Source organism: Haemaphysalis longicornis, unplaced genomic scaffold (assembly GCF_048455015.1).
Source record: "Haemaphysalis longicornis isolate Haplotype H1 unplaced genomic scaffold, Haemaphysalis longicornis Haplotype H1 scaffold_1, whole genome shotgun sequence".
NCBI lineage: Eukaryota > Metazoa > Arthropoda > Arachnida > Ixodida > Ixodidae > Haemaphysalis > Haemaphysalis longicornis.
Window position 1 is genome coordinate 338,348,766 of NW_027526203.1, and position 26,609 is coordinate 338,375,374.

General features: G+C 45.3%; 1 protein-coding gene across 4 annotated transcripts in view; it reads right to left on the reverse strand.

Moving 5' to 3' along the window:
- Positions 1–1,500: 1,500 nt before the first annotated feature.
- The window catches only part of LOC144152920 (sodium-coupled monocarboxylate transporter 2-like), a 73,536-nt gene continuing 48,427 nt past the window's right edge, over positions 1,501–26,609 (reverse strand). Inside the window, exons 8-16 of one of the 4 annotated variants that reach the window (XM_077684501.1) lie at positions 25,788–25,876; positions 24,806–24,915; positions 22,909–22,976; positions 18,888–18,974; positions 15,541–15,722; positions 13,788–13,906; positions 11,165–11,256; positions 8,405–8,499; positions 1,501–1,710 (exon numbers count right to left, since the gene is read on the reverse strand). In XM_077684501.1, the coding sequence (XP_077540627.1) occupies positions 1,674–1,710; positions 8,405–8,499; positions 11,165–11,256; positions 13,788–13,906; positions 15,541–15,722; positions 18,888–18,974; positions 22,909–22,976; positions 24,806–24,915; positions 25,788–25,876 (879 nt within the window). In that variant the 3' untranslated portion in view covers positions 1,501–1,673. Of the gene's footprint in view, positions 1,711–4,646; positions 4,698–7,589; positions 8,500–11,164; positions 11,257–13,787; positions 13,907–15,540; positions 15,723–18,887; positions 18,975–22,908; positions 22,977–24,805; positions 24,916–25,787; positions 25,877–26,609 lie in introns of those variants that run through there. The other 3 variants (XM_077684509.1, XM_077684493.1, XM_077684518.1) reach the window with 3 other exon arrangements.

The window sequence follows — 26,609 nt, forward strand, 5'->3', positions numbered from 1 at the left end:
GTTTGGGTACCGGGATCTGTTGTCCGCTGGAGAGGCCCGGAGTGAGAAGGCGCTGCCGGTGGCGTGAGCCGCTGGATTACGTGGGAGGGACTCGACAGCTGGTGTTCATGCGAGTTGGGACTTGAAATCCTGTGAACATAGACGTAAGAGGTGAGTCGCCACGGAAGATACTCTAAGTATTTTGAGCAGTCGATATATATGTTTCTGAGTTCCAAGTTGCTGGAAGAATTTGAATTTGTCTGAGTATTGTGTGGGCAAGAGTAAATGCTACGGAATGGGTGTGAAAAGTGCCCCCTTGAATGTGTCTGAGTGCAACTTCTTGGCTTTTGGTCAAAGATGTGTAAGGACTGGAGAAGGTCTGTCTCGCGGTTCGATTGTACTGGGTGATTTCTCGGGGGTGTGACGAGGCACGGAAACCCTCCCCGTCCCAGCGGCTCGGTGAGAGAGGTCTTGAGCAAGAAGGAGAAGCAAAATCATACCATGGGTTCGCTTACAGCTTTACGCCCAACATGCATGAGTATACTGAAGAAGACGATGCGTCCGGGGAAAACGAAAAAGTGGTGCTGCATTGCGGGCTGGGTTAGCTATGATCTTGTGGTCGCCGTCTTAGAAACCAGTAGCTATCGGGGACGACGACCAACGGGAACCGTGGAATTTGCCGACTGTGTTACGTTTGCCGTTCGGAGAGTAGGAAGCACTCTGACCTTCTTCCTTTCCAGGTGGTGTTGCCTTCCGCTCCTATTCATTGGCTGATGAAGACTTTATTGATGGCCTTCCAAAGCTCTCGCCGACCGGGCTTTAGGTCTCCCGCGCGGGGCCTGGCCACTCCGCCGCCTCGCGGGCCTGCTGAACGGCCCAGAGTTGGCCGCCGAGGCTGGGGCTGCTCAAGGCAGCGGCCCACCGCGGCGGGAGGGTTTCGGAGTTAGCACCGTGCGGGTTTTTGTTACAGTCATGTGAGTTAAAGTGGCTATCTCATTCTAGCAGACCTTGCACATATTTGTGAGCTACTTGGTCTTTTACACGCCCAATCATACTGTTACGAACTTGTTTCTCACACATTGCAGAATTCAGTAATATTTGTTTCTTTTTTTTTGTCACTGTTCCTTGAATGTTCTGCATATTTGTGTTAAATGTCTAACTTATCCCTTGTTCCTCCTCTGTGCTCGCCGTTTACAAAATGCATTATTTAACTGCTCTGAACACTACTGCCTTGGCAGCCAAAAGGCTGCTCGTAGTATTGACCAAAAAAATAAAATAAATAAATGTCACGGGGTATCGCCTTGGGAATATGTTCTCCGCGTTGTTGGCTGCGCCTATTCATGCCTCGCCGCCTCTGCAGCGCTCCACAAAGCTACACGAATCGAGGGCGGTTTGGACTCAATGTACCAGAGTGCTTTCATGGCACGCTGGAGAAGCTAAACACCATAAAAATATAACTGTATATCTAATGAGTTCGTTTATCTGGCATGGAGATAGGTGGAACAGAAGCAGGTGTTGCATTGATAATAGACAAGCTCACAAATGATTTCGGAGCGGTGCTTCGAGAGGTGACGTCCTCACTCGTGCTCGTCGACATGTCCTTGGCTGGACCTGAAGGTAGAGATTCTTTCATAGCCCTTATTTTAGCTTAACTGCTTTATTCGGTGGGCAGGTTGAAAGCCATTTGTCCCCAGCTACTCTACTACAATGAATGAAGGGTCATAAACCCGCCTGTAAAAAAAGAAAAAAAGTAAAACCACAAGTTCAGGAAGCTCACGCCAAAAATGTCCGTCAGTTCATATTCATATAGCACTGATGAAGTTCACATGTTCATATTAACGTAATAAAACACCGTATTTTCAAGATTCTAAGCGCCCCCCCCCCCCCGCTCATTCTAAGCACCTTCCCATACTCTCAGAAAAAAAAATTGTAAAAAGAAAGTTTGCATGCGAATCTAAGCACCTCCTTTTCTGTAAGAAAGCGCGCGTTGCACAGAATGCCAACCGCGCTTGTTCGCTCTGTTATTAGCCTGAGCTCTCGGAGGGGCGTAGTCTCTTGCTTTTCGTGCACGGCCAGACTAGACTGGAGGCATGCACTCTATCCCGCTGAGGCTAGCTCGGCTGTGTTTCGTGTTGGTGTGTTCAAACGCGACAGGAAAGCTACAGAAAGCGTCCCCGTCAACCCTAAAAATGGAGTTCAGATGCGTGGACGCGGGTCCAAGTTGGCGTTGTGGCCAAGTATTTAAGAAATATTAGATTACAAATTACTTAGACGGTACAGAAGACGACCTGCTGTGGGAGTACTGAGAGCAGCTGCTCAAGCTTTGCGACACACTCGAGTGGTAGTGAGAGTGACTGAATATCAGACGTAACCAGTGAATTCACCCCGTTCCGACCTTTTTTATGTGTGCTGTAAGAATCATCCCTTGCGCCTGTCTTGTCTGGATATGACCTGCGAAAAATGTGCATGCGTGCGTGCGTGTGCGCGTGTGTGTGTGTGTGTGTGTGTGCGTGCGTGCGCGCGTGTGCGTGTGTGTCTGCGTGTGCGTGTGCGTGTGCGTGCGCGCGTGTGCGTGTGTGTGTGTGTGTGTGTGTGTGTGTGTGTGTGTGTGTGTGTGTGTGTGTGTGTGTGTGTGTGTGTGTGTGTGTGTGTGTGTGTGTGTGTGTGTGTGTGTGTGTGTGTGTGTGTGTGCGCGCGTGTGCGCGTGTGCGTGAGTTGGGGGGGGGGGGGGGTCATTTCATATTTTTGGAATCTTAGCACCCGCCTCACTTCCCGCATCGCTATCGTGGAAAAACAGGGGGTGCTTAGAATCGAGTAAATATGGTAGCTCGTCGCGGGCTCGCACTTAGACTGACAGGCATTAACATGGTTAATTGACATCAACAGCGACCCGTCCGACGACGCTCAATCACCCAATAGAAATAGCACCAAGACTCCCTTCAGCATCATGAGCACTTATTTCCACCTATTTTTTAGAACAATTTCCTTAAAACCACTCTTGGATTCTACCTACGAATTACCGCGTGATTACCTTCTACATTATCGCCATTAAACTGTTTTGCTCTCTTAATATACGGGGGTCAATGAGTAAGTATAATCGAATGTACACAGAGGGAAATTCAAATTTGGACGGTTGTGCACCAGGTAGCTCATCACAGTATTTATCAGAGTCATGGCTGCAGTCCCAAAACCCGGAGCGAGAATTCATCTAAGCCTGTGAAACAATATATTTGTTCCCTTCATTTGGTAGCCGTTAAGAATCGATAGTATTAACACAGGCTAAAGCAGCAGCCGTGAATGATTTTCTATTCTCAAGTTGACAGTAAAGGGAAGCTGTGCTTTTGCTGACACGAAGATTCCAAATCTTTAACCTTGCCGGTATTTTATTAGGCGACAAAAACTATCTGTCATACCCAGAAATTGCCATATAAAGCTGGGCATTTTCTCTATTGTCTCGTTTCTTTCTCTGGCATTTTTGACACGCTGATCCTCCGTCATAAATCAAGATAACGTGGCGGTGTTCCCTCCTCTAATCTTTATCTCGTACGTAATACACAGGTTCCGGCTGAAACAGGTTGCGTAGATTATATCTGAAAGGCAACGCGATTTTATGCGGAACGGATATTTATAGAAAATTATGAGGCGAAGCAAGAGGATCTGCTCTGTTTTTTACGTATCCCCGCTGGAAACCAGAACGATTGTAGAATAATCTCGCTCTATCTGCTCACCCCTTGATGTTACTTTCCTGTCGTTTCACTTAAACCTAGCAAATGGCGTCGTTTTCTGTTCTTGTCTTACGCTAACAAAAGTGTTCTTTTTTTTATCTATTATCCGCTTTTATTCGTTCATTCCCATCACACTTGATTTAAACGGAACTTCACTCTCATTTTGAACAGTGTGATTGATTTGATTGTATAGGGTTTAACGCGCCGACGCAACGCAGACGACGAGGCGCGCCGTAGTGGAGGACTCCGGATTGATTTTGACCACCTGGGGATCTTTAACGTGCGCCGAAATCTCGTACACACGGGCGTTTTCGCTTTTCGCCTCCATCAGAAAAGCGGCCCCCGCGGCCGGGAATCGAACCCGCGACCTCGTGCTCAACAGCGCAACGCCTTAGCCATTGAGCATTTTGAACAGTGTGCTCATTCCACTTAAGTAAGAGACTGTATCTTGGCAAAGTTAACGTTCTTTTTACTAGAAAATAAGAAGTTTTTCCACACTGAAAGTCATCTGCTAAGAAAGATCAAATGCATTTTTTTCTTCCCTCGTAATGCTGCAGGGGAAATTTTGTTTGTTAGTTTTCAGGCACCGTTAGCAAACGCTGCAAACCATTTCAGTTATGGTTTTCAACAGGCCGAAGCTACACTTGGGCTACGAGGCGCGCAGGAGTGGAGGGCTGCGGATTAATTTCGACCAACGTCGCCGAAATCTCGACACACGGGGGTTTTCGCTTTTTACACCCATCTAAAAAGCAGCCACCGCGGCCGGGATCGAACGCGCGTCTTTGGGATCAGCAGCACAACACATTAGTGAGTGAGCCACCGCATTGGGTAAAAAACAACAAACAAACAAGATCAATCAAATAATTCTTTATTCAACGTAATTTTTCCCTTTGCTAGGAGCATGGGCAAAAAGATTTCTCGAAATCGGCTTGACTGCATGCGTCTGTAGACCACCGGAAGTCTTCTTAATACGTTCCATGAAGTCAACCAAAGCTGAATATGCAGAAATTGGGACAGCGATACATCATTACACAAACGCACGGGTTAAAAGCAGCCAAAAATTGATCAGTAAATTCTCGGTGCAGCAGAGACGACAGTTATTTGAAGGTGGAATGCCGACACACGGGTAAAAAAAAATGCGACTTGAAGGTCCGGACCAAACTGTGTCCCAGCAATTCAGTATAAGTATTCAGTATTCAGTATTCAGTATTCAGGTTCAGTATAAGAATGTCAACAAAACAGAATTGTAAATACATCAACCTTTAAGAACACCATGTTTTATGAAAAGTGGTTCGCTATGGGCATCAAATGACAAGTTAATGATGGCGCGTACATCTTTTTCCAGTAATGAGTAGTAGCTTGTTGCCGGTGTGGAGGCTGGTGCTTAGGAAACATGGTGACAGTAATTATTTGGGAAGGAATAGGTGTATTTTATATTGTAAGTGTGATTTTGGTCTGGAGAAACGTTCGCAGCTTCGTGCTTTGAAAATTCAAATGGGCCTGCAAAAATTGTGGCGTCAGAAATCGTAGAGTAGAAAGCATCCTGCTGTGGGTGCTTCTGTCTTGCATTTTAATTTTGTCTCATTTTCACAGCCCATTAAATGACTTGTACCGGGCGTTCGTAAACTGGCAGCATTATTCTATGGACGTAAAAATTGTGTGTAGCCTTCGGTGTGCCTTTACAAAGAAAAGAAAACACGTGCTTTCAAGCGAAGCTGGTGGTCGCTAACAGGCTCATTTCTTTTCGGCTTCCTTCACCTTTCCTGCGTGTTCATGCGAACCACTGCATCTTTTGAGCGCAGATTAAAGGAGCCATGAAGACAAAACACAAGTTTGGTTGATTCAAAAGATTGCCTCGTTATAATCATACTGACGCCACTTTTAACGTAAACTTCGCTCAAATAAGCTACATAATTAGGAAAAAAAGGAATGGCCATGCGACCCACTAGCTCATTTCCCGCAACAGAACATATATTATGTCACACCAGACTGATCTGCGATAGGCAGAGGCCGGCAAAAGCAAACGCGAATTAGGCAGAGCCTATAAACTTTCCGGACGAGCTGTTTGCGCCTAAATATAATTCATACCCATTTTACAGCAGTAAGAATGGTGCGGTAAACAGCAAAAGTTACGGAAATACACGTAAACATGGAAGTACCGATGCGCACTGCACTTGGTACTGGGTGCACTAAGCTTGTTTTAGCTGCACAGCAGTTCGACGCTTTGGAGTTGTCTTATACGACGCTGGCCGATTGTCGTAAGCGACGTTGCCTTACGTTACCCTGTTTGTCAAGCATAGCCCCTGTTTCACGAAGCGATTACCTTCTACCGTAACAAAAACATACGGTCAAAAACGAAGCAACGGCAGAGTGCAGAGTATGCTAGTGCCATCTGGGAGGTTTGACGGCAAGCAAGGCTGCAGAGCCGAATGGCGCAGTGGAAGTTCTTTAGTATACGTATGGTCCCTAGAAATATGAGTAGGGACCATAGTATACGCGCTGTTATGACTTCATTGTAGACGTCTCCAAAACACACGATTTGGCGGCAGAATCAAAATTTTAACCGAAATTGATTTATTTCTCAGTGACTACGGGATCATTTGCTGCCGCGCAAGGGCTGGGGACACTATAAAACACGAAATCTTTCGAATAAAATAAACTTGCATTTTGTCTGTTATGAATTTTGGGCCGGACCGCGTGCAGAGCAATGAGCCAGACTACTGTTCCTGAGCCAACTCACGCCTTATATTCACAAGGTAATCCAAACGGGTAGGTACGAAAGGGGAAGGTCATTATTTACAACACTGGCGAGGAACTGGTCCACTACAGTCCGCTGGGGCTGGCACGGTGGAGGGAACGCGGACGGGCCAGTGACTTCAGTGAGTCGACGCGAGGTGGTAGTCTGTCAGCAGTACAAGATGTAGTGAAGGGCCAGTGCAGTGTGGTGGCCAATCCGCCGAACCAGGGTTGTAGCGCTGGCCGAAGGCAACGGGCCAGCAGGGAAGAAGAAAAAGGAAGGAGCTCGGAAGCGGTCGGGAAAGGCTACAGCAGGACGGCGCCCTCGCGGTGTGGGCCCGAGGTCCGTCGCCGGCGCTTCCTTCCAGTTTCCGTCCGTCGCGGTGTAGGCCCGACGACAGCCCTGGACGTCACCGGGAGAAGCCGAGGTCCGTACCAAGAGTGAGTGGTGTGCCGGTGACGCGGAGCGCGGGCAGTGAGGCCTCGTTTCGGGCCCAGGCTATTTCCTCCCGCCGCTAGTCATCGGCACCGCCACAATCTCCGCCGTGGAACACAACGCCGGGTTGAAACTTCTCTGCGCACTCGTCTTGTGTGATGAATGGCCATGTGAGTGATTGGCCGCGCAAGTGGGCCAGCCAGAACGACAGAGAAGATGAGGAGGAAGAGGAGCGCGCGTAAGTGATCGCGGAAGCTGGTACGCGAACGGCTGGAAGCCAAGCGGCGGAACAGGGCGAGGTTGCGTGGGAACTGCCCCGTGGGACGCTTGGTCCACGGGCCACCTGGAGCACAACCGTCGCTGTCCTCTGCCAAGGCTCGAGAGCGCGTCTGGGTGCCGTCATCGTGGCGCTGGTGTGCCGACTGCTGACGTTCCGGTCAGGCTGTTGGGCGCTGCCGTTCCTGCTGTTGGAGCCGTTAGAAACGCGTCGCGACTGAGCGTGAGCTAACTTGCCTATTGGGCATTGCTCTCGGACCTTCCCAACTACGAGACTATTTTGTGTACCTTCTAACTACGGGCTGCGCGTCCGTGTGACCCAAGCCCGTCCAGTCTATAATATCCCAGCGTCTACTGTCCTGTGCTTGTACTTAGTCCTCTTAAATATATTCTTCTACGTGTTAACCAGTGTTCTTCTCTCTGCCTGTGTGGTTCTCGGCCCATTCATAACATTGTCTTCATGGCTCCTTTAAGGAACAAATATTGTATAAAGGATGATGATGATGAATAAATCTTTATTTGTCAAGCTGGTGCAGATGTTAAAACACAGCCGAAATAAATTGATAAGGACGACTTTTTGTTCTTTATGTAGACACCTGCTTTTATTGACACTAACGCCATCGCAACGCTCGCCATTGGTGATCACGACCTTATTACATTTAAATAACACTTCGAAGAGATTATCTTATCTTCATTTGCATCTTACTTTGCACAGACGCTACAATTCTCTGTACCTGTGTATCAAGCCCGCAGTTCGATATTTCGGTGCTTTTAGTGTCGTTTGCAGGGAGAATTATTTCACGGGCTCAGAAAAAGCAGTTCTCCTATTTTCTAATTTTGTTCCTCTTCGCAATCACATCGCTTCAAGCAGCAGCGCAAGCGATGTAATCAGTCAGTGTGAATTTTCAGCAGAGATATCGCAGAGGTGTTCTAGCATGCAAGCCGGAAAACCAGCAGCTCTTCAGAGGACGGCGCGTGGCCGAGGTCCCCACTAGAAAAAAAAAATATTGACACTTCGTGTGCGCAGTCACAGATCACAGAGTCGTCCTTTGTTCAAAGAGCACCCGGACGTCTTCCTAAATTTTCTCCTAACCAAGGGAGATGCCTCGTGGGAAACAGCGGTGAACGAGGGGACAAGAGAAGGCCGAGGAAAAACAAACAGGACGAGCGCCTGTTTCGCGCTGTTACCACCGTGCAAGTGCATCAAATTGCCCAATTCGCCATTGTGCTCCGGAACAGAGATGCCACCTACACGTTGCTTTCGTTTGAATTCGAGGACTCATCTCGAAATTGTGGGTGAAGAATGTCTTTTTCGTCTTCCTCCTCCCCTTGGACTCTCAGCTTCAGCTGCAAAGAGCAAAGTGATGCCGTGTCAGGGAGCACGTTTTGTACTCTGCCGATTTGGGCAAGCGTGACTCTACTCGCCCGGGCAAAGAAGTGACCTGCCATCCTTAACCGCGCCGATGTACTAAGCAAGCCAGTGACGTCGCCATTTCTTTTCTCAATCCTACGTCTGGATCTCAATCTCAATCTCAATCCTATGTCTTGTTGCTATTTCAATGTGCGACAAAATCCATTAGTCAGAATATTTTCTCGTCTTCTTTCCTTGAAACAGATGCCAAAAAACGCAATGCGAAATTTGTCATTATCACTTGTCAGCGGAGACACATAGCCGAGTGGTTATGATTACTGCGTCAGAATCAATAATGGCTGGGCTCCATCAGCAAAACTTCATAACTGGCGAAAACATTTCGTTTTTCCGATCTCCGCTTGCCAGCGCACACGGCGTGACAACGGGGACACGCACACGGTGACGCACACGCGACAATATCTACACGTCAATAGAACCTACCCCCTGTAAACCCTTCACAGCAGTTTTAAAGTGAACGCTGCCTGATTGGGAAATGGCGCTCGGTCAAAAAATGTATTTCCCCATAGACCGTTCGATCGACCGAAAACCTCTGATATGATCTCTGGACACACGGCGCGTGCGTGAAACCGGCCTTCCATTGTGTCAGAATGGTTATTTGAAAATCGCGAAAAAGGAGCTATTCTAGATAAGACAATACCCTTATCGTTCATGATTAAGGAGTACAATAGTATACCTTTATCTTGTAAACCACGTATCGGTACTCATATTCAGCGTTCGTAGATGCGTTTGCTTAGTGCGCGAAAACTCTTCGCATAGGTTCGGTCTTCGTTTGCGATTTGGGTGTTTAAGGCTTGGCAATCGATTCGGCGCACTTTCAGCGACGGTTGGACGCACTTTTAGTTTTTGTGCTTATCTGAAATTTTTTTAGGAAGGGGTGGCAATTTTTTATAATGGTGGTGAAATTTGAAAAACTGTAATCATTAAGGGCACAAGAGCAGTATAAGCGTAATTTACGTAGGCTAAGGAGACAGGCCAAAGCAATCTCAAGCAGACCAGTTGCGCTACCTTTGGTGTCACATAGTCCAGCAGTGAAATCAATAAAAACGAAGCTACAAGCATGCGAGAGAAACAAAGTATTGCGAGAACTTCACATCAACTCACGAAGCCAAACGTTCAAAGCACAACCTACTTGTCGTGACTCAAGGTATCGATGTTTAATTATTTGAAATTCGGGCTGTTTTAGGTACCAAAGCTGCACCTGGGCTATCAAGGGCGCCGTAGTGGTGGGCTATGGACTGAATGCGCTTATTAAAATGTAAAGACGCCTGTTGGTTCCCTTGGATAATCACAGCTGTATTTTGGCAGTAATCTTCAAGCATGCACAGGTAAAATCAACTTCCCGTGATGTTTTAGTAGGCCGTCACTTGAAGCATGGCCGCTCGATGTAGTTTCCATCGAGCGGCCGTGCTTGAAGTAACCATAATTGTGTAAGGATCAAGGAGCATGTTTGTTCTTTATCAAGCTCGCTATAATGATCAAGCTCACAACATGGAAAAGTTTGTTCTTTATTAGGAATTACTGCTATGTTTTACGCCTTCGGCCACATTTTTGCTTTGGCCAAAAATTTTGTTTCAGGCTGTAGCCCACAGTAGCCCTCACGTTCTAGGGACTCTAAGCGCATGGAAAGTATGACAGACTATGTAACCAGCTCTCGGCTCGCACGCACATTCATTGGTCGCTTCTGCTCGATTAAATCCATGAAAAACTTTGAATGGGGCCCCCTCAATCCAACCAGCCATTTTACGATGAAGCCATACTAATACACGATAGCTAATTCAGAAAGCCCAGTGATCAGCTTCGGGTCGTTTTCATTTTCCGTTTTGCCTCGCCTCTCATAACGCGAATGCGGAGACCTACCAAAAATACATATGTTTAAATTGCGAAAGCTGACAGTGCTGGTGTAGGGAATGCGATAGCTAATCATAGGGCTTCTAAATTTGCTCCATATTTTCTCTTGTTTGATTAAGGAAGAGCACACTGTCGTGTCTGAACCTTAAATGATACCTTACTTTTAATTTGTTGTCTCTGTATCATCTCTACCAACCCCTTTGGAAAGGCACTAAAATAAACTGTTGTTATTGCCAGCCTCATATCTTGTAGAAGGCTTGTCTTCGGCGCGAGCAGGCTGACTCGAGCCAAGGCCACTGGATGGAATGCCATGGGGTGTGCGTTTCTATACAAATGCCGTCCTAAAGCCTTGATTGAGTTTCAAAGCAAGTTCGCCATTGTTTCAACAATGAACAATTGAACAATTTGTGAGCATGGAAGGCGTATCAATAATTTCATTCTTTAACGGTCTGCGACAGGTTCGACATTGCCGAACGCAACGAGCATATTGTTACATTTCGACCCAAAGACGGAGGAATGGTTCCTGTGAGGTGAGAGAAACGGTTCTGGCGTGATAATAAACATAACGGAACATGTGCAGGAGGACCTCAATAACCCGTTCTTCGCTTAGGCTTTCAAGAGACTGTGCAAGGGGACGAAGGTGACGACGACATCACTACTTTTATAGCAGCGCCTTCTTGATGTCGTCTGAAGACAACTGGCGCACACTCACTTAGAGACAGTGAAGCTTACCTCCTGCGTTGGCAGAAGTTTCATTTTCCTCCATAATCGCAACGCAGGCTTGCTTGTCAGATGGAAGTTGTCGGCGCAAGTTTTCTTTCCTCCTGCAAGAATAATATGGCGGTGGCTGTTATTATCTGAGCTCCGGATCTCAGGTGCTAAATTTTAAACAGGATTGTTGGGTTTTCGTGAGAAATATTTAAGTCCAAAGTTACAATCACAATTATTTTTGGTCAGAAGTTATATTACAATTGGCGCAATAGTGGTTCAAGATTTTATTTTTTAACCACGCTTGGTCTTCATTCTGGCCCTTTACACCAGCCGTGCTCATAGTCTTTAACTGATTTTATTCGTGTTCCCACTAACCTTTTAGTTGTCACCAATTCATCAAATCACTTTCTTGGCGCTCTTTGCCCTAGCTGGCCTTGCGCCATTGACCTTCAAACATCATCATCATCAGTGGTTCAAGATTTTAAAAAAGCGTCCCTGAAGATGGGATTACCTGTACAAAAGATTTTTGAAAGACGGTCACCGTGCCCAATTCGGTGTTCAGCCGAGAGGGAAAATATGCGACCCAGTTCACCTTACCCTATGGGTCGCCTTAACTACAGCTACCAAAAATAAATGGATCTCATGTTATCAAGTATGACGCTCCTGTTGGAGAAAATTTAACGGGTTATTGTGGCGCTTTTAAACCTCCCCAGCTTTTCTTGTCTCCTTTTCTTTTTGATTCAGAAAGAGTACAGGAAACCGGTGAGTTTCTTGTTGATGCGTCACCTTTCCGAACAGCCACCGCTAATTTTTTGTTTATTCCACGTTTGCACATTTTTCGTTGCAATTCGTCTAACAATTTCAAAGCAAGACATTCTACGGCTATGTTCTAATGTGGTAGCCATTCGCTGGTAATCCTTGATGACGGGGGCGCATTGTGTCAGTTTTAGGTTGCCATTCTTGTATGCTTTCTTAAAGGAGATATGGAGTCTCAAAAACTGAGAAAGGAGTGGGTATTATCGAATTTTACTTTTCCATGTCATCGGGTAAGTTTTGATCCTAAAGCCGTGACGGTGGCTAAGTAGCTGAGGCTTTGTACTGCTGAGCACGAGGATGCGGGTTCAATTCTCAGCGAGGGCGGAGATTCTTGAGATGTGGAGGAAAAAATAAAGAGTCACTATGTAGGAGATGTGCCTATTATTAGCATCCAGGGACACTTTTTTCGAGAAATTACAGAAGCTGCCTGGGGTGTCGTGGGACGAGCGCTATGTCACAGGAATTTTAATACGTAACATTCTTCGCAATGTAGCCTGGGGTTTTGGGGGATGGGAATTTTCATCTGCAAGTTACGTACTGTACTGGCTTTTCCTGATGCTATAAACCACTTGAGCAAGCTATATGCCTTCCATGCAAGCGAACATGAATACGAAGTATGTATAGGCAAACCTTTCCGGACGTGTATACTACCACTGGTGGCATGGTTCATACATAGAATCATTGCTTGCTTGCAGCTTACATTGACACATTCAAGCGAAGTATCAATGCATAACCGAGCCTCACAGTGTACACATTGAGCTCCTATTTGCAAAAATATGGCGCTGCGAAGATTTGTCGAGACGGTCATGACGTCACGCAGTCGTGACGAATGTCAGACGTGGAGTTGCCAAAAAAATAAAAACGGAAGATCTAAGTCATCCAGCGCCCTCACCCGATTCATTCAAAAAAGAAAAAAAAAGGGGAAAATACAAACTGCCGATAGCTCCCGCGGCCGCTACCCATTTGAGCGGTGCTGCCGATGCGGCCCAGGCTATGTGACGGCAACGCTGCTGCTAGTGACTTTGCACGTGACGTGCGTAGAAGCGTCAGTCAAAAGAAAGCGCGAATAAGAGGATTCAACTATGAATGTACGCAGTTTATTACGATTCCCTAATAGGAAAAGCCTGTTTTCCACATTTTATAGCGCTTGCGTTTCGTTTTTTTATGCACTTTCTTGTGTTTTTATAGCGGCAGCTACAGACACCAGCGCCACAGAATCTACGTGACTCAAAGAAATGACTGTGGGCAGATAGGAAATAGCACGCGACAGCTTCAATTTCGCCCCTCTGCAGCTGTAGACATTACGGGGGAGAGCGCCTACCGTTTCCTTTTTTGTATGAACGCAAAAATTGGTCCAAAGGGTTCTAGAACTAAAACTGCGCCCTTACTGTTATACAAGAATCTCAGAGTAAGACGCCGCAGAGAGCGTATGCGTTCGCTACATAAACTCCCCGTATACAGTGGTTGATATCAGAAGCCCAGGAGTAAAAATTTATAGCGACAGTGTCTTATTTCGGGCCTGTTTTTTTCCATGTTTGATAATAACTTCTCCATGAGAGATGAAAAGTCTCCCTCCATCACCGCCAGTCATTTGCCCTCTCCATTTTTTCTTTTGGCAAGGATCGAGATCAGCTCCTCCTATGAGACCACACGACTGCGGTAACTGCGGTAGCCGACAAGCTTTCAACGCTAACCGTTGCGGCACGATGCGGGCCCAAAGAAACAGTACTCAACATGACCCCAGTGGTACGTGACCACTGAAGGTATCGCTATTCGCCTTTTACGGGATTGCGTACGGAGCCCTCAACATTACATTTATCATACTGACCTGTAAGCAAGCTGACCGCAACGCCAAGTGCGATGGTGAGAAGTGCAAAAACGATTAGACTCCAGTAGGCTGATAGGCGATAGAAACCGAGCACACTGTGATCCCGGAGGTCGGAAATCCTGTAAAAAAACCAACGTCGCAAAAGCAGTTACAGGTGCTTTAAAAAAATCAAATTTCCTTTTTTAAGGAAAAGATGGTGCAAACGCGATGCCTTCTCCCATGCAACCTGAGTCAAAATCAAAGTCAAAAATCCAAACTGCTTCGAGCGTGCCGACATGGCGCAATTGGATAGACATCGGCTTCCAAAAGCAAGGAACGTACAGCCGGTAAAAGGCTTGTCTATAACAGCGTTCGTACTCTCAGCCCTATTCTGCCCCGCCGGAGCGGGATTTGAATAAAACTACTGCGGAATTCTGAAGTCTTAGCCCTTCGCTTTTGCCTCCGACATGTTTGGAACGAGTATGCTTCGGCAGTTTTCGGATGTAGCTGGTTGAAGTTGAAATCGCTGTTATAGACAAGCGTTTTACCGGCTGTACGTTCGATTCCGACAACGGTAGGCGGTTTCTTCTTGAGGCGCTTCATGGGCCTTTGAGGAAACCTTTTGTGTAAGTTGGCTTTCCCAAAGTGCTTTATCTCGGTCATATACGCCATCAGTGAGGCATAGAAATCTTCGCTTTAAAGCGTCACACTGCGCATCTCAATCTTTGGTTTGCACGCTCAGAACTTCAGCGGGTGGCGAGAAAGCCGTTGTTCCGTCTCACCACGTTGTGGCCGCGCTCCTTCAATCGCTCACTCTAGTACTTGCAGGTTTGACCGAGGTATGCAAACCCTCAAGTTAACGGAATGCAGTAAACGACGCCTCAACGCACAAGACACGTGGAACCCCATGCACTATTTCGCACAGAAGCTTATACTTACACCTACCTTGGTGATTACCTTGGCGAACTTTAGTTTATGGGAAACCCCCGGGGGTATCACTTCACATTCACTCAGTGGGCGATCCTTTTGAAGCCGTTCCAGCAGCCGTGAAGGTACGCCACGACGGAAGTTGCGGGTGCGCATAGGTCGGTCAAACAAGAAGGTACCTGATTGAGCGGTTGAGTGTGAGCGCTTATAAACATGCGGAAAGGAAATGGTCGTTTTCTGTCCATATAATGGGGTTCTGCGGATACAAACCGATGAAAGCTTGATTTATGCGGTGCAATTGGATCGACCGGAAACAAAACCACGGGGGAACAATATTAAATGGCCTTATTAAATTAAATAGGTGCGGCAGCAAGGTGTGCGCCAATTTTTGTTCGAAAGGGATAGAATTCCTCTTGTTTGTATTCCTTTCACTGCTTAGTAACCTCAAGCGCAGTTTTCAAACATGCAGAACCAACTAGCCCAATTCATCACCGTATTGATAGAATTCCTGCCTAACTCGTGTTGTGCATTGGGTGCGACATGATGCAAATGTATCAAAGTGTTTCGGCCGGACAGTTTTTGGCGTTATATTTGTATCTTGAAACTCATCTTACACGTTAGATGGCGCAAGTATTCCCAATAAAGTATCATTTGGACATCAACGTTTGTCTCCTCCTCTTTGTAGTCTTGCGTTCTACTTAGCACGGTAACTGAATGGGCAAATTGCACAGCTTTTCGCGTCACAGTTTCTTAATTTGGTCAAAAAAAGACTCTTTTTCTGTTTTACCAGTTTGAAATATTAATGCGAAAGAAATTTCGAAAATATAAGGTCATCGTCGTTCCTCACCCTCCTAGCGACAAGGCTTCGTCGTGTTCGAAGGCTGGACTACCTGCTGCAGGAAAACTGGAATTGATGGGGCAGTAGTCGAGAGTGACTGCCATCCTTGGAGAGCGAATATCCAGGGCGATCTTGCCAAACATCAGCCACAGCTGCAGGCTTCCCGCTACCAAGGTACCAACCGCAGCACCCTGTAAACACGAACGCGCACTACGGCACAGTCCGGTGATGCTTGGTATTTGCCCGCACACTTGCTTCGATTCATTTTAGTAGAAGAAGAATATTTATTCGGCCACTAGTAGGCAGCATTATTTTATTTGTCAACAAAAAGGTTGAACTTAAGGTGTGTCCCCCCCAAAAAACGGCTACAACGAAGATCCCACCATACGTTTGTCGATACTGTCGATACTGTGCTTTAGCACAACGTACGTTTGCCGACACACGTGTAGTGTGGGCGCCTCCAATTTTAAGTTATTAGCGACCTTCAAACACGGCCTAAGGCACACGGCACACGGTTCGCTATGTCAAATACGTCGGCCTATTTAGTTTCGTCTCTTAAAGTTTCACGGAATCCCTAAAAAGGACGAAATGACAAAAGCCTCAGGATATACGTTTTGCTAAAATAAGCGACAACTGCACATAAGCTGTAGGGCCATCGTCGTCTTTTGAGGAAGAAAAAAATTCCTCAGCCGACAATATTGTTCTGACTAAAAAGACAAGTTTGTAAGTAGCCGCAAATGCATGAAACGGCCCCGCTCTGTTTATTTCCAGTGTCTGTTTAACATCAGGAATGCTGTCCCGGTTTCGCGCCAGGTATATCATCGCGGTCTTTCAAATCCGCAATCAGACCAGCGTGGCACAAGCACGACAACGCCACACTAAAAAAAATGTGTCTTCCACAAGAAAATTTTGTTCAACACGGATCTCATAAACAGAAGCACGGCTCAAACGAAAACAAAACGGCAGACTCGTTGTTTTCTTCATCATAGAATGCTATGCATGCTGCCCCAAGCATAAATATGCCCTGGCTACATTCGTAAGTATTGCTGCTTTTGGTGCCTTTTTTTTTCAATGGAAGTAGCGCTGTTACAAACTCTTCAGAAGGGGAAACATCTCTTGTTGAGATTTGCTTGTATTTTAGAACATAAGTGAGTACAAAAGCGTAGACACGGTATACAGGCGATCATTTTTAAGTATTCACTACTTGGGGGACCGTTTAGATCTGGGACATGCGCTGTTTAAGAGCGCCGTAAACTATTAATATTGCGTCGCCAATGGCGAATTCCCCTTAGAAAGACAAACTTCCGGTTCGTGAAGAGCCAAATGAGATAATTTGACGCCGGTATAAACTGGGAAGTATAGTCGCAATTGGACTTATTGATTAACAAAAAGTGGGCAGCAGAAAAAGCCTTCCCTGGTATTAACGTAGACCTTAAGGGTGGCAATTCATTTGTGTTACTTCTAAATTTTGCGAATAGGAAAACTGCGTGTTTCGTCAGCAGATGTTTTTAAATATTTCCAATATTAATGGGTACAATACAATGTACATATGATGGCCAATATCCTTTTTTTTTAGTTTGGCGCTGCCTAGCCTGACCAAAAAAAATTGAAAGCGATAGTGAGCATCTATATAAGGATTATAAACTAGAAAAAAAACCTTTTGATCAAAATTTGAATTTATGGTACTAAAAATAGTGAAGACATCGCTCATTGTGATTGCTGTTAGTATTCAAAATATGTATGTGCGCATGTGCTTCTTACCGCAAAAGAGTGATTAAATAGGGTAAAACCCCGTCCATGCCGCCCTCATTGTCGATTTTCTGGGCTCATCGAACGGGATAACCGGAAGACCAATTTAGTGTGACGGGATTGCTAATATGAGGGCTAATTTGATTTCCTAATACGCGGTACTCTACGTTATTATTATTACTTACATTTTTTACTTAGAATTACTGAAAAAGCATGAGAAATTTCTTTAGGCACGATCAGAAGGAAGGGGGGGGGGGGGTGAAGCGGCTGCAACTATATAATGCTACACTCTGATCAATCCCGGTGTTCAAATTCCACACAATGCACTCGACGGGGTAATTTATATTGCCAACAACGCAAATTCGGCGAATGACAGCAACGCGCATACGATTTTGCTGAAAACTGTGATCTGCGCTGTGGCACTGCCCAATGCAGAACATCATGTTTGCATTGTGCGATGCCACAGCGCAAAGAAAACTTTTGAGTCAAATCATCACTCGCCGAAATTCTATCGTTGGATGCACGTATTGGTCAATTTAGCGCTTTGTGGTGAAGGTAAAGCCCAGAATTGCCTTAGAGTGCATAGAACAGGAGGTGGTTCCCTTATATCCCCAGATGAGGTCACTTAAACACGTAACCTCGCCTAACTTTTTTTATGATGCACCCATCTGGCGCATCGAAAAAATATTGGGTTCGAAATGACTTTCAGGTACTCTATTTATCTTCTCATTTTTCGTGCGCTGATGCGTGAGCGGAGTCAGGGGACACCTTCCCAGGCATTAGAACATAAACTGCAGTTTAAAGTACTCCAGATTGAAACACACGTCACTGCTTCTGACGCAGGAATTGTATACTACGTGGTCGAAACTACTCCGAGTTATGGGGTATACAGCGGTGGCATTTGATGTGCAACATGTGTAGGCTGCTGTAAAGTCTTGGAGGCGAAATAATATTATATCACGATCTGTGGGTGTTCATTGCGCCAAATGTAAATTGTCACGACTAAAAAGAACACGCACTTTGCTAAGAGTTCTAGAAGGTCATCTGGAGTCAATAGAACAAAGCTGTCTGGCCCCATGCGCACCCAAATGCACAGAGATTGTAAACACTCACGCTTCCTTTCTTGTTGGCTGGTTGAGTCAGAATGTTGATTTGCGCATTCCGTGCACCCAATTGCTTCCTCAGATAACGGTCAACTGCTATTTCTTGTGTGCTTATAACCGGATGGTACAATCATTATTACGTAACGCTACACTCTAGGAAATCGCTGGAAATGGGCTTCACCTCAACACTCGAGAACGAAAACTTTGCGTGACCGAATGTGCGGATTTGGAGAATTATGAGGCCCAGCATACGATCATAGCAAAAAATACAATCTGCGGTTGGGTAACAGTGCAAATGCGCCCTTTGCCCTTTTGTCCCTGTGCAGATTTACTTTTTCTTTTTACTTTTTTCGCATGCTGCCATCGTATGCTGCAAATTCGCTCATTTGGTCACGCGGATTTTTTGTTCTAGAGGGTTGCGGTGAAGCACACACACAGCGATTCTTTATAATGTATTACGACAGGCTACGGTTTGATGCTTAATTCTGCGTCATATTATCTTACCTTTGCATTCGCCCAAGGGAAGGCTAGACCCAAGACAAATAGTCCGACGAACGGTGACGTCCCGCCACTATGCAGAACTAATACTAACTAAAGGAGAGAAATAAAAACAGAACGAAAGACGTTATTCATGACACTGATTGCTTCACCCTTTATTGTTCATACTACACAAGCACGACCCCTGTGTAGAGCCAGCTGCAGCACACGTGTATCACACATGATCACGCGCAGGGCAAACGCCTCTACCATTGAATTTCGCCTGCTCCTGTCGTGCGCTGTCCGAGTTCACTCATTGCCATGCCAGCTAACTTCTTTACGTGATCTCTCCATCGAGTTATCGCTCATCCCTTTCTTCTCGTCGCGTATCTCTAGGTAACCACTCCTTTACTCCGGTGGTGGTCCACCGACTGTCAGTTCTTCACATTACATGTCCAGCCCAACCCCAGTTCGTTCTCTTAATTTGATCTAGGGCGTCTGGCACCCGACTTTGCTCTATAATCCAATATCCTCGTTCCCTTTGCGTAAGCGACGCTCCTGTCATTCTTCTTTCCATGGTTCACTGGGCCTACCCAAGTTTTCTTTCAAGGCGCTTAGAAAGTGCCAAGATATCTGCACCTTAAAGGAGCCATGAAGACAAAATACAAGTTGGGTTTATTAGAAAGACTGCTTAGTCCCGATAACAATGATACCAATATCATCGCAATCTTCGAACAAATAACGGAGATATTAAAGAAAACGTGTGAAGCAGTCGCGACCCCCTCGCCAATTTCCCGCAACTTTTCTATGACGTCACGGAACCTTGTTTGTGCGATTAGCGGCCGCCTAACTGACCTGCCGCGACGACACATGACTGGACGTCTGTAATGGGGCCTCTAGTTCCATTTGACCGCATCACTTGAATGCTAACGTGCAGTTAACGCACTGAAAATTATGTTTTATTGTTGGCCCGTATGACGTCATTCTTGCTCATAACACGTCACTGTGGCGCAAAATTTGAAAGTTTTTATATACTTCTTGCTTTTTTTTTCGTTAAAAAAACATCTTTTGTGGCTGTAATCGAGCTGAGTGAGATACTGAATCCTAGTTCTTTCAAATAAAACGAGGTTGTATTTTCTCTTCATGGCTCTTTAAGTAATCCCCGGGAGTGCAAATTCGTTGTACGCCTTTATTCTTAGGAAACCAGGTGGTAGCCTACATTTCATTGCTTCTGCGAGTTTGGTGAATTCTCTCCAGCCTACAGTAATTCTAGGGCTGATTTCTATTTTCGTAGTTCGGACACGGAATCACAACCTGGCCAAGATCGTTATATTTGCGCATTTTTTCTAACATTTCATTGTCTAGGCTGGTGGAACCTGTTTATGTATGTCTATTTAGCATGGCCTTCGACTTCTTCACATTTCTCTTTAACCGACCGACTAATCTTTCCGTGTGTAGTTCCTGAAGCATCATCTGCAGGACTTCTGCCGAATCACTGAACAGGGAGATGTCATCGGCAAATGTCGATTGATTGATTGATTGTAGGGTTTAACACGCCGACGCAACGCAGGTGATGATGCGCGCCGTAGTGGAGGGCTGCGGATTAATTTTGACCCCCTGGGGATCTCTAACGTGCGCCGAAATTTTTGCTTTTCGCCCCCATCAGAAAAGCGGCCGCCGCGACCTCGTGCTCAGCAGCGCAACAGCTTAGCCACTGAGCCACAGCAGCGGGTCCAATCGGCAAATCTCAAGTGGCTCAAATAATCTTCCTTCACTCCTATCCCTGACTTGCCCAATAGTGTTTTCCGAATACCGCTTCTAGACATGCCGTAAACAATTTTGTGAGATAGTGTGTGAACCTTGGTCTTACGCCCTTACTCATATCCCACTTGCCACTCTTACGAACGGTTATCCTGCCCCACATTCCTTGCATACATCGTCCAAGAGCACTATGTACGTATCTTGTACTCCATTTTCCCTCAGTGCTTCCATCATTTCAAGTGTTTCCACTGAATCATAAGCTTTTTCCCAATATATAAGCGCCATGTGAAGAGGTTAATAATCCTCCGTGGATTCCTTCTTTTCCAGGTTGATAACATGAATGTGATTCCCTGATGAGTAGCCTTTACTAAATCAAGTCGTTTCCTTGGTTCTTCGAAGTCTAGGGTGTCATTTAGGCGATTAAAAAGTGTTTGGTAAACAACTTCCGTACCACAGCGGGTTCTGTAGTTATTAAACTCTTTCGCATAACCCTTCTTCTAAATTAGAATTACGTTGGCATTTTTCTAGGATAGTGACACCTGTATTCCCCTGAGACCTTCTGCGAATAATTTTGGTAACTTTCCTAATACAACGTCTTTACTATCATATAGCAGACCCGCAGCTGTTCCGTCACTATTTTCGGATTTACCTCTTTGCACTCCCTTGAGCGGTTTCTCCATCTTCCGGATCTCATGTTTGGTTACTGCCTACGTGCGGGCGCGTGCCAATGTTAAGCATTTCGTTTTTATTATATAACTATGCTTTTAAATGTATGTATTGTTTCACGAGCATGTATGTACTCGGAATTAGTAATATTTAACCACATATGCATAGCTTCTTACGCATGTTGAACTTTTTCATATCAAAGACTAGTGCATACAACGGCTTATAGCAATAAATAATTCGGTAAATAGTAAAAATTACTACAGAGGCCAATAGTAAATACTACGCGTAGGCGAGCAGTAAAAAGTTCTAACGATGACAATAGGGAATGCTGCGCGCTATAGTAAAACGCCAAACCCCTTCTTCTGTCTAACGTCATGAAGTGCCGCTAGATATAATAAATGTTTTTTTACGGCGGGAAGCCCCTTAGGGGCTCGGGCTGTCGGTGTCTCACGTCGTCTTCGTTATTCGTCGTCGTATTGTCATGTTGTCACGGTACTAAACACCGGGACACTAGAATGCCAACGCCACGCGCTTGGACGTTTCATCTCCATGGGCGAAAACGCGTACTGAAAGAGCACACCGGGACACTCGTTTATCGTTTGCGCTTGCTTGCTTGCTTGCTTTTTTTTATTTCGCTCCGTACTCGCTTTAACTTTAAAATGCGCCGTTCTCCATTTCGAATTTCACTTCTCCGCTATCTTCGTAATTGGTATGTCGCGTATATCAGCGCACGCCGAGTGACAAGAAAGAGACTTACAATCTTTGAATACACTTATAGACTGCATGTTTCGCCCCTACCCAGGTTTCATGTTGGTGGAAACGGCTCGGTTTATCTCATCTACAGTGCAGGCAAGATGCTCCGATTACAAAAAGGGAAGGGATAAGTATTAAATTGGCAAAATATATCCAGGCAGCTGTGCTACAGTTTTTCAGTACTTCAGTATTTTAACAATATTTGTGCGGTTTCTTAGCCACAGTGCACCTGAGACACGAATTGCTGCGTACAGAGGAGCAAGTAAGGAGAATAACTTCGGTTGAGATAAAATTAACGTAAGACACTGGTGCGCTTTGTGACATTAAACCAAGGCTCATGCTCGCATTATAACGCAGCGCTGACCACACGCAAATAAAATCTTAAGCTACGCTGTAAAAAAGGATTCCATGGGTCTTCTTTTCTACAATGTCCCTCCATGACCAATCGTTGCGTCAGAAGGAGCATATTTTGTGAATAACGACACCAAATATACTATTTAGCTAAAAACAATTACCTGTGCTGTGCCGTCACACAACGAAAAACGCCAGGCTCGATCTGCATGATGTCGCATCGTAGACGACATTTTTTCGAGTCAAATTATACACTGGGCACCCCTATTATCCTCCAGAGTCTTAAGTTACTAATTTCAGTAGCTATTCGGCTTTGTGGCCAAGCGGACCAATCAGCATATTTCAAAGTGCAGGTCTCGCCATGAGCTTCTTTTGCCCAATTGGTGGCTACGTATTGTCATGGTGCGTTCTCCTTACCGAGAGCCATGCAGTGTTTGTAGAGGTGCACACTGTATAATGCCAAAATTGATCGTAACTCGATCTAAACCTTGAATAGAAAAGGGTAGATTTTACTTACCCGAACAGCTGAACCGAGGTAAGGCACCGCAACAGCAGAAGCCGTAAGAACGCACCCAAAAAACAGCGCTGAACAAAACAAAAACAAAAAAAAAAAACTAGGAGTGGCACTCGCGGCAACGACCATGCTGCCGCAACTGCGGTGGCTGTTATTTCCAAACTAAAAACGCCTGTGTGTCGAGATTTTGGATCACGTTACAGATCGCCAGGTGGTGAACTTAATCCGTAGCCCCCACTACGGCGTGCTTCATATCCCAGGTGCAGCTCCGGGCATAAAACGAGAATTTCGGAGTTAGTTCCTTGAAGACTAAGGGCCGTATTCTGAGTCCCCCTCCACTCCATTTGCTCCCTCCACTCGGATGAGAAGAGGATTCCGGCAATGCTTATGCATTGAGAAATCGAAATCAAGGCTTTCCTCCACTGGAGGCTCGAGTGGAGGAAGGACTCAGAATACCAGGATAAGACTAGTATTCTTCCCTTCGGCTTGCCGCGCAGCGTTCAAGCTCTGGCTGTAGGCATTGTTGCCTTTGGACTATTTCGGAAACTTGCCTTAGCTAAGAGCAAAATGGGTTAACACCAAGCCAGTTTACTGACTGAGGAATTTTTCTCTTTTGGCAAAGCTTTCGAGATGGCGTCTTTTTTTTTTCAGCCTGAGGCTCCCAAAGAAACAGCCAGAAGTTGCTGTCCTAAAATAGCTCATGTTAGTATAGCCGATAAAGTAGAATTTGAATTAAAACATTCCTAGGGAGCTTAAGTCTGCTTACGTGCATTGAAGGCGAAAGCCTAGCGAATGTCAAAGATTTCTTTACTGCTGCATCGTGTTTGCGTCTCTTCCTTCGCTTTCGTTCCTTCGTCGTTTGACGCGAATTACTGCGCCAGGCAGACTGGCCGCAATTCGCGCGGCAGCTTCCCAACAGTGAGAGGTCTCCTCCGAGTGTACCTGTTCTACCCACGTGCTGTTACGCTCACGTGTTACGCGGCAAAGATCAGGCGAATTTTTGTTCCTCCTCTGGCAGGGTGTCAATTTAGCGCATTGGTCAGGAACTTGGCTATTGCTCTGGACACCCGGGTTCAAATCCCCCACGAACCTAAATGTGTTTTCATTTGCTTACTTCAACTCTACAGTGGCCGCCATTTCGCTACTATTCGGATTGGCGAAGAAGACGGTCAGTTTTAGTGTTTCATGATAGATCTACGGCTTTCACCCTAAAATTGTGTTAAACCCAACTCGAAACACTGTTGTAAGGGGGGTTGGGATGTAATACAAGAAGGTTTCTGTACGTGTAGTGATTTCCCGTGTAAGTGCAGCTTTATTAGGTTCACACATATTTTCATGCGGACCACTGCGAAACCACTTCTGGTCCGACTCGAGTTGCAGGCTTCTATCTCCAGTACGTATAATCAGCGCAGCTGCTTTGGAACAGTGCGGAATTCTCCGTCGTGATACGGCGGCACCTGCAATGTTTTTTTTTAAAATCTAGAACAAAGTAGAAGCCGCCAGAAGAATCAAATATTTTCAGGGAAAACTCATTCTACCGGGAATTGGGATTACTCCTGTCGTTCTGGCATATCTGCGCGCTGATATCGCGTCCGTTCAGCGCAGCTGCGCTGAGTAAACTGGAGAGGTTGCGGACGATCGAACACAGCTGTCGTTTGTCCATTCGCTGCGCGGCTTTGTGAATCAGGCAGAACCTCATGTTAAAAAAAGGACGTTTCTCCACTGCAGAACCGGTGCAATTGGTTGTATCAATATTTCTTTTTTTTTTCAGTTTTACAAAACACGTTTTTCTTAGATTGAGGCTTGAAAAGGGTATTAAAAACCTAAATAAAAGCTTCATTATCTTTACCTGCCGCTTCATTCACAATACTACCACCGGTAAGAAGACGAAGAAACTTACCACTCCTCTTAGTAAAAGCGGCGGCTTGCGTTACTGTAAACTTCTTGTACTGGGAGACGACGTCCACATAAAAAACGGCTGCTTGGGAATTAATGATGGACGATATAGTGCTGAAAGATTCCGTTAAAGACCTTATGATTACTTGCACGTTAATACGAATGCTCACATCACAGTACTGACACAAGCAAGCAAACAACACTAGCTGGGTCTATTGACAAAAAGTAAGTTCAGGAAGCGGTAAAAGCTTTAAATTGCGAAATGTTCATTGCAAGCGTTTTTTTGGGCAAATACATTCTGGGCAATGTATGTGTGGCTGCTTTCAGGTGACACCTGAATTATCAAGGGTTTGAGTTTTATAAATCACAAGACGCGACATACGATTTGAATAAAAGATGATATTAGGACAAGATTTAGGACAAGAAGCCTGCGCTGCGTATCATAAATACGCCGACAACATTTTTTCGAGTAAAATTATGGGCTGAGCCCCGTAATTGGCATAATTTCTCACTCTGATCCCAGAGGTTGGTTATTCAGCCGCGTTGTGGCGAAGCGTGCGCACAAGCGTTTGTTATGTATTTTTGTCATTTCGGTAGTGTTGATATTACTTCATAATTTAATCGTTATTATTGAAGAATAGCGAGTAGCATACATAGCCCCAAAAACCATATAGGAGGAACGGAGAGTTGACGTTATGCGTCTTGTTTTTACATACTATCTCTACCATTAAGAGCCGTGGAATAGAAAAGAAAGAAACAAGTTACGCCTAAAAACGTGGATGCGTTTGCGTAATGTACCTGCACCTGTATTTTGGCAACGTATAGAACCTTGCATTGAATTATTATGAAATCGTGACGTGAACTAACAATTGTCTCAACTACTCAAATTTTCAGACGAAGCGGATACTTCTGCACATGAATGAGGCATGTCACGTGCCGTATACTTGGGCTTGAAAAAAAAATATGGAGGAATGGGCTGGTTGTACCTGGTAGCCGCACTGACGACTCCCGTGAGAAACAGCCCAGAAAAGCCGGGAAAGTCACCTAGGTTTTCCTTGACGTAGTAAGGCAGCATCTGTCACAAACAAGATGCAATTCCATGCAGCTTACGTGTTAGAATACCATCAAGCGGGCGCATACACATGTATACAGTTATGAACGATAACTTTGCAATGCGAAAAGCAACCACGGTCGCGGTTATTTTGTATTTTTATAGACATCTCGCTTATTTTGGTTTGGTATTTAGTTGGATATTTAGTTGGATATTCTCGGCGAGAGACCATTCAAAGTGCGTTAGCGAAGTTTTTACAAACTGAGGGGCACAATAACGCTTGGTGGTGCAGAAAGTGACACTGGATACGAGCAACCGTGCGGAGGACCATCTCCACCGGTATGTAAGAATACGGTGGTGAAAAAATATTTTTTGTTACTGCACTCTGAGTATCAAATTTTAAAAAATCCACATTTCTAATACATAATTAGGAACACTCAGAATAAATGACTATCACGTGTTCCTGTGCATTGCTTTTCACTTGTAAGAAGTGTCAGCGAATGTTGGTCAGAAAGAAAACTCTGCAAGTTCTGCGCTACCATTTGCTGGTTGCACCAGATCACAGCATGCACAAGACAACGTCGACGTTAAATTTCTCAAAATATCATTTCATCTTTCGATCCGTATACGTTCGTATATTTAAAGGGGCCATGAAGAGAAAATACAAATTTGGTTCATTAACAACAATTGTCTGTCACTATAACAACGATACCAATATTCACGCGAACTTCAAACAGATAATGGAAACATTAATGAA